General features: G+C 38.6%; 1 protein-coding gene across 1 annotated transcript; it reads right to left on the bottom strand.

Moving 5' to 3' along the window:
- Positions 1-356: 356 nt before the first annotated feature.
- Positions 357-11,371, bottom strand: LOC146315167 (calpain-2 catalytic subunit-like). The gene is made up of 21 exons (XM_084735376.1): positions 10,916-11,371; positions 9,938-10,007; positions 9,585-9,703; positions 8,360-8,493; positions 7,581-7,749; positions 7,406-7,489; positions 7,230-7,315; positions 6,217-6,291; positions 5,890-6,050; positions 5,637-5,806; positions 5,362-5,373; positions 4,209-4,420; positions 3,876-3,912; positions 3,023-3,091; positions 2,880-2,937; positions 2,729-2,793; positions 2,545-2,613; positions 2,380-2,458; positions 788-904; positions 622-680; positions 357-531 (listed from the first exon to the last, which is right to left on the bottom strand). Exons 1-21 carry the CDS (start codon positions 11,150-11,152, stop codon positions 508-510), a joined length of 2,106 nt encoding a protein of 701 aa, XP_084591502.1. The 5' UTR covers positions 11,153-11,371; the 3' UTR covers positions 357-507.
- Positions 11,372-15,062: the final 3,691 nt, after the last annotated feature.

Genomic DNA, 15,062 nt, shown 5'->3' with positions numbered 1-15,062 from the left:
ATGAGATATCTTTTCATGGAAAAGGGGGCTCTTTTCTGATTGGCTCTGTCATCTTCGAGCCTATCCCAAAGCCTATAACCAGACTCCAAGATGCTATTTTTTTTAGATTATTTTGACCATCTCATTTGTGTGATCTGTGCAATATTTCATAAACACTGCTAGTACAGGGCCATATGTTCCTAGTTTCTTTATTTTCTACAACTTGACAGAAGTTTTACAACAGTTAAAAGAGCAAAAACACCAACTAGGACAATTCTTTCCTTCTGAACAAATCAATTCATGCAGGTTATACACAATATATTTTTTCATGCATATATTTAAGAAATAATATTGATTGATTATATATTATCATATCTGTTTCAGTACACTGAAGTCCCCGTTTAAGCATCTGGAATATATAGCATGCATATAAAGTTTTCATTGGGTGTTTGTGAATGAAATTCCTCTGTTTTAAACTGATTGAGCTTCTTCTTTCAGCAGATGTCACAAAGTGCTCCGTCTCCAGAGTTAGTGGATCGCCAGACAGAGCCACTGTAAGAAAGAAAGCAAGTTATACAACAAGCTGGCTAAACCAGAAATGTAGACAAACCAAAGCTTTTGTTTTTGTGTTCTCTCACACACCTGCTGCATATCCAGCTCTATCTTCCCAGATCCACCTCTTTCCATAGTATTAAATATTTCTGATTGAGAGGGAGAGAAAGGTTACAAGTCATGTCAACGTGCATCTCTAAAACAGATCAATGTGATGATACGCTGAAGTGATATTGTTGTGTTTGCTAACACTTACTGAAGAGCATTTCCAGTTTAATGAGACAGCCAACAAAACTGTCAAAGTCTATGGCGTAATGAGCGTCAGCGTAACGGTTGACAATGGCCTGCAGCACACCACTGTTGATGTTGAAACCTGGGGAAGAAAAATAACTGTTAATTATCATTTCTGTTAGCTTTTAGCATTTCATACATGTGGATTATGTCTATTTAAGTTCATTGTGTTTCTTTAAAGGATCTCTACTAGCTGATGCCATGACAATCATTAAGTCTTCCTGAGAATAGAATGAGAATAATGCAGCTCATAAAAGTAAAATATTGACAACTAGCACATCTATACCTCCTGTTCTGTTTGTCACCTGCATGCCAATAAATACCTTTACATATTCTTTGCATAGTCTTGGGCTGGGTAACACAATACGACCGGCAAATCTGGTTATGTGTGTCCTTGCAGTAAACTAGTTGTAGAAATGTAATTAATAATACAGTGGGACTTGAGGAAATCCTCTGCGCAGTGATGAGCCATTAGAGGTTGTAGTGCAACTTTTCAGTGCTCATTCTAATAAAGCAGCCCAGAACAAGTCTGGCAGCCTTGTTTTGTACAACTTGTAATACTTGTTTGTTTTGTTTGTTTGTTTTTCCCTCTGGCCTGTAGTGTTTTTTATCCGTCTTCTTTTTTTTATTTCACAAATAGAGATGTCTGCCTTCTCTCATACAATCCAGAAAACATTTCTAATATTCTGTGTTTCATAACTTTTAAACATGGATGTCAACTATAGTGGCAAACTCAGTGATGACTAATGACTGCAGGTAATATATCTGAATAAATGATGATTCATTTATTCTTGTTTGAAAAGGAAATATTGTCACTGAATTTCTAGGCAATAGTTGACGGGACAGGTCACTACAAAATAAGGAAAAAAAATATTTTTTACTATTATTACTATTTTTTATTTACATCTTTTAATGGTATAAAGAAAGTAGTTCCTACATGAAACTGCTCACAACAAGGTGGAGTAACCAGGTCATGATTTTTTTGGGGAAAAAATCCATTGTTGTTGTGTATTTCAAATGTATTTGTATCTGAGTACAACAAGCATTTCTCCAGAGCTCACAGGTTTTCTCCTGGTTTAGTTTGGTCTGCCTTGTTTGTCTAGATTTGTCAGTAATTGCACCCCATTTGACTTTGTTTTGTTTGGCACAACTATTTATTGGTTAACAAGAGCAGCCGGTTGAGCAAGAGCCTTATTGTTTAATTATTCTGTTCCTTTAAATGGTTTGCACTTCATGAATTAAATGAGGATATATTAACTGTAATGAATCATAAATTCAACAATATATCATCAAGATTAAGGAAACATGTCAAGTTGAAATATTCTCCAGCCACAGTGTCCCTCTTTGAAATTTATATATATAACAGTGTTACTGTTATATATATAAATGTTTCACTTTAATTAGAGTTCAAATTAATGCTGTGTTAGCTCTGCAGGCAGATTAGATTATGTCAGTGATCGGGTTGCTGTAATTTACATCCATTTTTTTGAGTGTTAATGAGTTCGACATTTGGTGGATTTTGCTGTTTGAAATTCCTCACACGATAATGTTTGTTACCTGCTTCGGTGGCGGCGCCTCTCATCTCGTGGCAGCTCATGGTGCCAGAGTAGTCCGAGTCGTGATTTTTGAAGATCCCCTGTATTACCCAGATGCATGTGTTGCGTTAACAGATGCAGCCAGATGTTCCAGCACTCATTTTAAACCACATAAATCACAACTCACCAGGTATTTCTGGATTTTGTTCCAAAGCGAGTGGAATTCCACCAGTCCCAACTTGGCACTCTCATCTTTCTGGAGAATGTTAAGGTTTATAAAAAGCTCAGCCTTTTATTAATAATCATTCACATACAATTTCAGTTATGATGCATCAAACATCAACTAATTTTTCATTATTTATAGAGGATACATCCAGCAAACTGACAATAAGGCGACACGTCTCAAGGCTGAAGCCATTGGTCTTGATGTCAGAACCTGCAAGAGAGTGACAAAACACAGCTAGCTCCGACTCTTAGAGCATGTCAATGAATATAAAAAAAGTCTATGTTTAATGCACTCACGTTGAGAGACGACATTGTTCAAAATCTGAACCAGTTCAAAGACCGATACCTCTGAGTCCTGTTAGGAAAATGTATATTTTAATGTGAGCAATCCAAGTTTAGTGCTGTTAAGTTTCTGTCAGTTCTCACGCTGCTCCACTCACGTTGCCAGCAATGCGCTTGAAGAGCTGCTTGAAGTGAGGATCCACATCACTCTCAGATACCTCCTTCTCCTGCAAAAGAAAGACACATAAATCTGTCCAAATATGATGCATTTTGAAATATCCATGAGTGCTGAATTTAAATGCACAATATGTAAGTTCTGCCACTAGGGGTTTCTCATGTAGCGTGGGGTCATGGGAGTTCTGAATTTGAAAAGACAAGTTGAGGTAATTTTTGTAATGATTTTAAGTTAACTTGAGTAAATAAAACTTGCTTTGTTCATTGTTAAACAACCTTCATTGGAGATGAAAATCTATCTGACGCGACTCGGCCGTTACGTTATTACACATTTGCCGAATTTTCCTAACTCTGTGGCGTATCCAACAAATCCTGTATTTTCACAGAAGAAGAATAAAGTTTGTTTGTTTGAAGATTGTTGGAAACAACTGGGACAAATGTATAACATAAGTTGTTAAAGCAGAAATGTGACATATTAAAACTTTAACATACAGTGTACTAAAGGTATAGTCAGTGGGATTTGTCCGAGCTGCCCCTAAACACATCAGGACGTCAAATATTGATGTTTTGGGTTGGTGACAATGAGAAAAAAATAATAAAATACAGGTGGAGAGCAGAGTCTCTGCAGGTACCACCACACTTCTAGTGATGATTGAAAAGGTATTATGTGATATGAGTCTGTTTTCTGTGGGAAAATGTTGCAGATTATACCTTTAAACCATTAAGCAATAAGCATCTCCAATTCAACATGATCCATTTTCTCCATTCTCAGCACAAAAAGTCACTATTTCACATTAATGCCTGCAAGAGCAGCTTATCATCAGTAGATTTTCTTACCTTTTCTACATTTGCAGTAACGACCTCCTCCATTGGACTGAAAACAATAAAAATTAACAGCTTGAACACACTCTGTTGGTGTGCAGGGAAATAACATTTATAGCAAGTTATGACTGTGAATTTTAGAACATCCTGGGTAACACCTTACAATAAGTTTATAAATGATTTATAGTCAGACTTATTAATGGTTTATAAAGCGTTTGCAACCTAATTATAAAGTATTATGAATCATTTATAAGGGTAGTCTTACTGTAAAGTGGTACCTCTGAGCTTTGTCCACTAGATGGCTGTATAAGCCAAAGCTCTGAGGTCAACATCAGTCAGTCTGTGTACCTGGCTGCAGCCTTTTTCTCTGAGAACACCCTGAGAATGAAGGTGCCGTTCTTGTGGGGCTCGAAGGTCGACGGGACGATGACATATTCTCCTGGGGGGAGTTTGAAGCGGTCGCACTGTTCCCGCATGTTGATGAAGGTGCTGCTCATGGCCACGGCTCTCTGGCGCAGCAGCACATCTGGACCTATGTGAACGTTCCTGCGGCCTTTGTACTGAGGGAGACCAGTGGATTGTCAAACAGCTGCCCGGAAATTAACAATGCAATCAAGCAAACAAGTGATAGATGTGATGTCTGTTTTGCCTGTAACCTTAATCCTACCGACTGGGGTACCAGCCGACCCCAGATGTACTATTACATTTTATACTTTAATATCTAACAGGTGCTTTATTTAATCTTTACAGTTTGTTCTGAATGCCTTCATATCAATGTTTTCTGTTTGATTTAAAAGACCAGTGTGTAGGATTTGCTGCTTAGGGCTTTTCCATTGTCACAGAGTCAAACTCAGGTACTTTTTTGTGACCCACCGCCCATCCCACTGGGTGGAGGGATGTGTGCGTGTCTTACATTCCTGTTCTTTCGTCGTGTAGTAGGTCACCGTTGTCAAATTGTTAAATGTGTTGATGTGATGTGTTTGTGCAGACTGCCATGTGTTGATGTGCATGTGCAAACTTGCATGTCTTGTGTATGTTTCCTGTTGAGATGCTGATGTGTTTCTCTAATGCCCTATAAATGTATTTTTTTTTATCCTGTGTGGATCTGCAGGATGGAATTGACAACAATTTCCCTGTAGGAACATTAAAGTATGTCTTGTCTTATCTTATCTTATCACTTTTAATGTGCCGAGCTGTGCCAAAAAGCATCCAAGTTGGACCTTCTCTGGACTGGAGCCAACCAATTTCCACAGAAACTGCAGCCTTCTCCCCCTCAAGCAAGCATGTTTTGATACTCAAAACACATGCTCATGTGTTCAGTATGCAGTACTTTTGTAGCTTCTAACTGAATCTTCGTGGTTTGATGTTTAGTTTCTCTCCTCTATTTTTCTGCTGTTCTTCAGATCATATTATTTACCATCCATTATTGGGATCCCCATGGACCCCAGTCAGTAGTTTTTGTTTGTTAAATCAATCATTACTGGCATGTAACAATACAGACCTGCTGTGGGACCTGTAAAAAGGAAACAGAGAGAATATCTTAGAAAGTCCGTTGTTGAAAAAGTCAGATACAGAATACTGATTCTATGGAAGCTAATTTCCACCAGCTAAATTATGAGATAAAAAGTAAAAATTTTACTTTTTAAAATTAATTATTAATTACTATTTAACTTTTTTCAAATCTCATAATTATGATTTACACAAGGATATTTTTTTCTTTTACTAGTGAAAATGGGCGCCCATAGATTTCATATAAAATATCAAATGATAAGACACCTCATAAATGGCAAAGCCAATGGTCTCAAGTTTGCGGTCGAGCCTGTGGTGCCGTCGTACGTCCTTTTGCATCAGCCCCACCAGGAAGGTGCACCCATCCTCCCCGTCCAGAGGATCATCGTCCACGTCCTCCAGACGCACCATAAACTGAGGGTTGGACGAGAAAGTGGCTGGAACACAGACAGAAAGGTGTAACTCTTCATGTGACGTAACAGAACTTCTCGCGCTGACAAACATATGGTTTCTCCGTTACCTGGATAATTGCGGCAGCCACCTGCAGTGGAGCCGACCCTCCACATCCCATCAAACTGGTTGTGGTTCCAGTGGCCCACGTCATTACTCATAAGCGTGTCTGGGGTCAAGTTACAGATCTCCACTTTGGAGAACTGCTTGATAAACTCTGAGTAGGACATCCTGAGGAGACAAGCATATTTCTCAACAAAGAACGCTATGTCATTTGAGGCTTTAAAATTGCTTTGGTGCAGATTATGGTTATCAATCCATATTACAACATCAACAAAATTGCTTGAATATTACATTTATTATAATATAAACATAAGGTTAAAGACAGTGGATTCACCAGAACTCTCCATCTTCAGCCACATGGTTCAACTTTGATTTCTCATCTTGACTGATGTAGTTCCATTCATTAGATCTAATTGTGATGAGAAAAAAGGTTTTAGGAAAATCTTAGAAATAATAAACAGTAGCTAGAATGTACATGACAAAAATGTAAATGCAGCAATTTAGCTTTTGCTCTTACTTTTCATGAGTTGAAGTAAAAGACCTACGACTTCTTCTGTGCACACAAAAGCTTTGTTTCTCTCAAGCTCTCATAATTTGTGTTAGTCAGAACTTCTCCAAGATAAACCATTCATCTGACAGGGGTGGCATGTAGAGATACAGATTAAATAGCAGGACTATTCTACAGGTGTGACTTGGACTGGGCACAATAAAAGGCCATTCTAAAATGAGCAGTTTGGTCTTGAAAAAAGACATTTATTAGGCACTGAACTGTGGCTACTTCACATCACCTATAGGTCTTTTCTCCCAGGAGGACAGAGTCATGGCCTATCCTGATATTCTTATATCGCTTCCTTTTTTCGAATGAGGATGCATCAGCGAAGAGACTGCAGTTCATGCAGTTGCTTCACCTCCAGCCTACTTTACCTGGTCATAATGAACACTGACATCCCTGGTGTTTCTGTTTCCCATCTTCAAAGCAGTCAGTGGGGAGGAGGAGAGACAGAGAGCCTCACATGTTATTTGATCCACAGCAGCGTTGACCCCAGTTTTGCCCAATCACTCCTCATACCAAAAACTAACCAACTCAAAAAACAAAGGCAACAAGTAGTGGCCAATCAGGGTCAGAGTGGGGTGGGTCCTGGTGTTGCCCTCCAGGAAAAAAAAAAATATATATATATATATATGTATGCCACACCTGTCATCTGGACCAAGAGAAGTGGGGTTTATTGAGAGAAATAAACCTTTTGTATGCATAAAATGTCTTAGATTTTATTATTGCTTCAACTTGTCAAAAATGGGAGCAAAAAAATGGTTGCACTTTTATATTTCTTTAGTATAATAATTTACCCATCACTCCACGGCCCAGTCCACTCCACTTTACCCCATGGGTTCCTGATGCGCACCAGCTGAACCTGCTGACCTTGATAATTTAACTGGGAGAGAAAGCAACAGCAGGCAATGTAATTTGCATCCAATAAAAAACAAAAACGAATAAAAAAGAAACAAAGAATTAAACTGTTTACCTCCTCTGCACCAGTGACTGAGTATGCATGTCCTTTGACAAGCTTCTGAGCTGTCAACGCCTCCGTCTCATAGGCACTGGTGATCTGAAAGCACCAAAAACAAACATCTCAGTCTGATGACATCCGTGTTGTACAACTGTTGGTGTGTGCAAATCAGTATGAAAATAAAACTCACATCAATAGAGCAGCCCAGCAGTGAGCCCAGCTTCAGGGCCCTCTGCATGAGCTTGAAGAAGTTCTGTGGAGCATTTTGTAAAATGTAAACCTCTGCGATTCCTCCTGTGAAATCCACAAAACCCTCAACAGTGTTTCCTCCTGCCAGGGATTCATAACAGCCATGAACCCTGTCAGGTACAGAGCAGAGTAAACACAGTAAACAACTCAGTGAAACAGCAAATAAACATACCAACATATTCACTTCCTTGGGCTGTTCCACAGTGGTACACTCTTGGAAATAAGGGTTCTTCCTAAAGGGCTGAGGTATACTCAAAACCATTTCCATCTGAAAAAAAACGTTCATCAGGGGTTCTTCGTAAGACTAAGGACTCCAACAGGATTTCCAAAGAACCCCTTTTGAAAGAAAAAAGTTCTTTAAGGGTTGTTGAAATGCTTGAAAAACTGTTTCATCAAGGATTCTTTGTACCATTACATAAAAGTGTTCTGGGTAGAACCCCTTGGGTGGTGATTGGATTGTTGGCAGAACTCTCTGAAAGGGTTGCAAGTGGAACATTTATAAAAGGTTCTACTTGGAACCAAAAAGGGCTGAAGAAACCATTATAGTTCCAGTTAGCACCTTTATTTCTAAGAGTATATCATGTTGCCTGAAGGTAACATTCAGACTTATGAAAAGAGTTTTTAATGATTTTCAGTTTCCAATGGTATCAAATGTAAACAGGTGTGAGAACCGCATTAATGTTTTGCTGAATCAAAAGCTATCAGAGGAACAATCCATACTTGGCGTAGGCCTTCTCCAGCAGGGCGCTCCAGAACTCGGAGCCCTCGGCTGAGTGAACGAACAGCAGCTTTCCGTCTCTGGTGGGTAAACGGTCATCAATCACCACGTCCACCCACTCACCAAACTGCCAGAACTGAGAAGTAAATACTCAACGTCAGATACCTCTTAAACAAGTTTAGTCAACTGTCCTGCATTACGACTCATGAGCAAGACAATGCATGATCCATGGATGGTATGTCTGCATGTCACCCCATAAGACTGCTTTAAAATTCATATAAAACACACACTTACAATATTTCATTGCATTTTCATGCACAATTGTCATGAAGCTGTCTGTGATATAAGACTGTTTTATTAACTACAATGCTGGATTTGTCTTAACTTATACATGAAACTCTACATGGTTGTTGAAAATTTGTATGCGGGCGCAAGATATTTGCTTTCATAATTTGGTGAAATATTGATTAGCTTTGCAGGGGAAAGTGTAGAACTGGCTCAACTCGTTTATTGTTGAAATTGACCAGAATATATTAAAAGTACTTCTACTGATAGGAGGAACTTGTTGATTGAGGTTGAGTTGTTAAAGAACAAGATCTGAATTGACATTTTGATAAGATCACTGCAAGATCACTGCTGAAACATAAGACTGTAATTATAGGTTGCTCCTATACAACAAGTATTCATATTGAAATATTAATGACAATAACTAACTAAACTGTTGCTCTTACTATAACTTTTTTTTTATTAGCAAAGATTTCCAGGTCAGCTTGTGAGTCACTACAAGAAGGCAGTCATGTTGAATTTTGCACTCACAGGCCTGCAACTCCTTGCAGTGCAATGATAATCCACCAGAGGGCAGAAGACATGTCTCAGATTGCATACAATTTTTTTTTCAGTTAAAAAATGATCATATTGATCTTGCAGAGATCTCACAAAGTCATGCATCAAGTATGATCTAATGATGTTATAGGGTTAAGACTCAAGACTTAAAGTTTAGGGCTTGGGACTCTGTCTTGACTTGGGATGCAAATGCAAAGATTAGAGACCGTCTTGTGTTTGCAAAACAATGACTTGGACACACCTCTGCTTTGGATTGACCCATGACATAATTCATCATCCTGTGGTCTGACAGAAATAAGACAATCAAAGAAAAAAAGGAGAAAACATAGACCCAAAACCACTCCTGCAAGGTCAGGGTTAGTGTTCAGATGAGAAAGGCATAACCTGGAAGTGAAATATCCCGGCGTAACCATCGGTGAAACTCTGTCCGGGGGGCACCACACGAGTCAGGAACCGCTGGTCCAGAGTCAGAGAGGCTATAGCAGCCAGCAGCCAGCAGTCACCTGGACAGTAAGAGCAGATACATGCTCTGAGATTGAGTAATACATGTTGTTCACCAAAGTGCAGCTGTGCTGCGAACATCATGTTTCAACAAACTCCAGCTGTGATGAATGTTTCATTTGGCTTATTGGCAACCAGAGATGTTTGTAGTTCCCTTCTTAAAACAAAAACACTCCATCATTCATTCACCTGTCTGTTAATTAAATTGTGCACCCACCATCTTTCCTGTCACTTACCCAGAATTCCTTGGCAAATGTCGGTCCTTGTGGCTCCACCGTCAATGAACTTTGGGTTTGAGCACAGCTCCTGAAGAAAACCACAAAACAGTCACACATTTGTCAGTAAAGTTTTGAGAAACAGTATTACGCTACTGAGCTGGAAACAGGAAATACCATTCAGTGATTTTGAATCTATGTTTGCATTCAAATTGCAAAAGTAACCATCAGGTATCCTTCATCAGAAAGTAGGAAACAAAGTCTATGAAACTATGAAACTTTGAGTCCATGCCTTAGTCAAGCTAAGTCAAGTCAAACAATCACTTTTTCATACATCAAAGGCCTTTAGACTATAGTGGAAACACAGATAACAATGGCCTGATGGAACCTCTGAATCCTTGAAAAGTAGTTCCTGTGACTAAAAGTTCCGGGTACTTTGGGTGGAAATGCAGCACCTGTTCAGACAGAGTCTTTGTTTGATCTCTAATATCGAAATCAGCTTTGTTTTATCTATGCAGCTGCCCACACAAACAAAAGATATAGAGCTTATTTTCACTTTGAGTATTAATATTGTGAAAGGACTGTTTAGCTCTTTTTAAACCTACTACTACAATATTTAGAGCTCAAGTAAGTAACTAGCTGGTAACATAGGCAGCTACACTTTTTAAATTTACTTCTGCTTCTTGGCTTAAAGAGATCAAAGGGACAGTTCACCTCAAAATCAAAAATACATATGTATGTTCCTTCTGCAATAGAATCTACTAGAACTACTTTCTTTCAACAGTAGAATCTACCAGAACAATTTTTTCTGCAGTACAATCCACTGGAACTACTTTCTACTGTTGACAAAAAGTATTTCTGATCTTGGGGTGAACTGTCCCTTTAAATAGTGTCAGTCAAACCAAAGAAAAACACCTAATACCCACTTCCAAAACTCACCAACCAACCACAGTATGATATCACAGTACAAATTGTGTATTTTTGTGTGTGTCTTCTTACGTTTGGTCTTTTCCAAACAACGTCCCTGGTCTTGTGTGAATATGGTCCCAGGTCTTTGTAGCCCAGTGATTTGCGCTCAGCTGGAAAGCAGTTGTCCTCAAACAGGCGTCCACTCTGCAAATACTGCTGGCGCAGGGCATCATAGTCCTGCCCGGCGAACTTGACTGCGTGCTGCTTGGTGCCAATGCCTTGTTCCCTCTTCTGCTGATGGACCAGTCGATCTGCCGTGGACGTCATCCTCACCTTTCTACTGTAAATAGACTCCCTGGCAGTGATTTCCCTTTTTGTGAGCCGAGTTGTCTTTGTCTCGGCCTCTTTTATAACATCTGCAGGTGATGGGAAGACAGGGTGGGATCACAGACAGGGAGGGGCCTCCAGTAGAGAGGTGAGGACTAGACAGCAGCAACCCTATACGCAAATCTGCAATGAGATGCCACAGCAGAAATACAAATAGGGACACGCCTAGAGGCAACTGAAGCACCATTCTTATTGCCTCATTTTGATTTTGTGTGTGTATGGTTGGGGTGGGCAATCCATTTCCACTTCAAACACACCAAAAGCAGAATAAATAAACTCTTTAGATGAGTAAAGTTAGCCTGCAATGCAATCATTAGACATTCTGTTAAAAAAAAAAAGCTAACAAAAGAAAACAATTGAGGTTTTTGGTCCAGTAGAGTTATTGTTTAGGGATTACATATGATATATGCAGCTGAGGGTTGTGAAATGGAAGCTTAAATGCGTGAAATTAAGCAAGAGTTACATTGAGCAACGATGGAAATGGGATATAAATTATATTGCAACAGTGAGCATGGAGGATGTTTGTGTCCAGTCAGCCAAAGTGTGATGAAGCATCCTTAGTCTGTGTTTACATCCTCTAGAGGTAATCCTTAGTCAAACAGCTCTTAAAGTTTGCTCCTAACTCAGGTGTTAAATGCAACACTGTTTGTTTTTAAGAGGACAATGTATACATGAAAGTACCTGCATGCACTGATGGTAAATAAGGGTATGCCTAAAGGTCGTGAATTATAGTGAATCCACCCTTGTGCTGAAAATACTCTGGAATATGAATTTAGTGACTGCCTGCCAGACCCCATTAACATTTTGCTCAATTTAACTGTAATACACATCTACACATTTTATGAGATTATTAATGATTCCTTACAATTCCTAAACAGACACTTTTGGTGAATATTTTGCATTATTTGAACTCAAATTAAGATTGCCTTCATCAGGGTTTCCTGATAAAATGCAGTATTTTTCTTACAGTGAAGGTCTAGTACTGAAATGTCACAAATAAATGGTATATTGCCAGTTAGACAGTGTGTCGAGTCTTTTTGCAACTTTTTGGTCTACTCGCCTCTCTTCTACGCACGTCTCATCCAATAGTAGTAGCCAATATAAAATTTTCAAAGGAACAGACCACAGTTGTAGCGTTGTAGTCAAAAAAAGGGAGATTTCAACTTGGCATGTTTATATAATGTTTGGTGAGATGTCATGCTCATTTTATGATTTATTGCAGTGGATATTTTACAGATTTCCCCTTTAAACAATCTTATACAGACACAACAATATAAGCAACATTTAAAGATTCAAGATTTTATTTGGGGCTGAATGAAACAAAGTTAAATGAATATGGTTTATGTAGGGGAAGAGTTTGCTGATTTGATCATGCTGACCTTTATTTCACTAAAGTTCAAGTCTAATTCTTTTTTATTAGTTGCTTCCAAAGTTATTGTTGATGACTGACCTTTTTTTGTTGTTGTCTGAAGGGGGACATGCCAGAAGAAAGTTTGGGAACCAATGCCATACACAACAAAAAGTCTAAAGAGTATAATACCAAACAAAACCAGCGAGCATTCTGCAGAAAAATGCTTTTCAGCAGGTCATCTGGACTATTCTTGATAGTCTGTTGAGACATAGTTTCACATCATCCTCCCACACCCAGTGGACGTGCAGTCAGAGCATCCCCTTCAATAACAATTCTGAGGTTACCCACACTGTCTCTGCAGCCAGCTGTCTTAACTGATGTGGGAAGCTGGATGAAGGGTGGGTCAGATTCCACTGAATACTGCGCGTATGCAGTCTTGTTTGTGTACATGACATGACAAACGAGCATCAATAATAACTGCTCTCTGCTTTTCAGCCGTGGGCTCAATCATTGTGGTTATTTTCACTGGGAGCAAACTTATGGCCGCTGACACAGACTGGCACTCTGTGTGGTGCCTAAGTTAAACTGGTATCCATTGTAACAAACATAAATTGTTTTCATTTATATAAAAAACAAACTTAGCTAACTTTATTCTAAAATGCTGGCCAAGCATTGTTGATTTTCCTGACTGACTGCACAACAACTGCTAATAGCAAGTAGTAAAAACATCATTAATCCTCAAATGAAAGCATATAATGAGTTGTAACGTCTATAAACCATTATGAATGTTCGATCACGATTTATGTCTCCTCTTATTACAATAACTGATTCACTTTGGCTATAATGTAATGCTAGTTTTGATAGACAGTACATTATTACAGGGCTTAATGTGGCATCAGAAATGATTAATTATGCATGCACTGTTGTTTTTACCAAATGTCTACAAGACATCTTCAATTGTCATCAAGTAAATAAAAGCTAATGTTAGCCTGAATGCAACATTGCTTTGATTTCTATATTTGCTGCCTATTTTGATTAGAATAGATAAAATCAACTGCCTCATATTCAGCAAGGCTGAACATGTAGCACTATTCTTTATTACTCTAACTGCAATTTTTTTTGGTTTGTAATATCTAAACTTGCTCTGTCCCAGACAAGAATTCACAACATCAGACAATTAAAAAAATTGTTAAACGCCTTTAAAATCTAAACCTAACATTTACTGATAACATAGGTGAAAATGTACTATTTTGTCTCCAAGATTTCCGTCAACTCTGTCAGATTTAACAATTTTAAACAGATTCCACTATACTGCCAATAAAAAAATCACATCACTGGGCTCTAAACAATGCTGGCATAATGCTGCTGCAGTGTGTGATAGCGTGATGCCAGAGTTATGAAAGCAGAAGTTGCGTGACGTATAAAACACAACAGCGTTGGCGTCCTCTCCTGCCAGCTTCCCCATTTTCTCACAGACGACCGTTCAGCTTTGTTACTACCTCTGCTGCCAGCTTAAAGGCAGAACTACAAGCCCCAACCCCGAGAGCTGTTCCACACAGTGGTGTGTTATTCACAGCAACAGTCTGCTATACAGAAATAACAGACCTTATACTGCTGTAACTGACCAACCAATCAGAATCAAGTATTTAACAAAGCCGTGTAATACCTTATAAAGGTGATACTGTAGATTTGTCTGCATCACATATTGTATGGTTACTGTCTGTTTACATCATCTGATTTAAAAAGTTTTCAGTGCTTTTAAGTAAGATTATCATAGCTATCGTTTGTTTTCTCAGTGGCTGGTTAAGGTCTCAGTACAGTTCTGTCTTCTGTGGTGAAAATGCTGTCAATTTAAAGAAACATTTACAGGTAAGACCAACCACTAGCAATACCTACATGGACCAACTGCTATTGTTAGCTACACACACAAACTGCTGTTGTTAGCCACAAAGACCAACAACTAACATTAGCTACACAGACCAACTGCTAATGTTAGCTACACAGATCAATCACTATTGTTAGCTCCAACATACTAGTAAATTTAAATACATTAAAATGCTAATAATTAATGCTATGAACCTAAAAAAATATTATACAGACAGACAGAAAATTTATAAATCTATAATTAGCATTAAACATGATATTAGGCTAAACCATTTATTATTCATTCTTTTTTTTTTATTATTTGCTATTGAGGTAGCTAATTCAAAATAAATCACGTTACATTACTTTAATATTATGATACTTGGATTAGGTTAGAAACTATATATTTTTTAACAAGTAATAAACTGTCAGAATACAGTTTTAAGTAACTCTCCCAGCCCTGGTTAGTATTTATTCAAGGATTGAAAAAGAGGGACAGTAAGCGATGTTGAGGGCCCCATGGCTGTTTGCCTGAGGCCCCAACCCGCCCATCATGAGTCAACAACCTATAAACCAATCAGCAACCAGTTGGTATCCTCTTGTGATGCTCTGTCTTACCGCTGTAGATCGACAAAA

This window comes from Lutjanus erythropterus, chromosome 14, assembly GCF_056507025.1.
Source record: "Lutjanus erythropterus isolate fLutEry1 chromosome 14, fLutEry1.hap2, whole genome shotgun sequence".
Taxonomy (NCBI): Eukaryota; Metazoa; Chordata; class Actinopteri; order Lutjaniformes; family Lutjanidae; genus Lutjanus; species Lutjanus erythropterus.
Note: the sequence above shows the minus strand (reverse complement) of the source record. Positions and strands in the feature narration are given on the sequence as shown.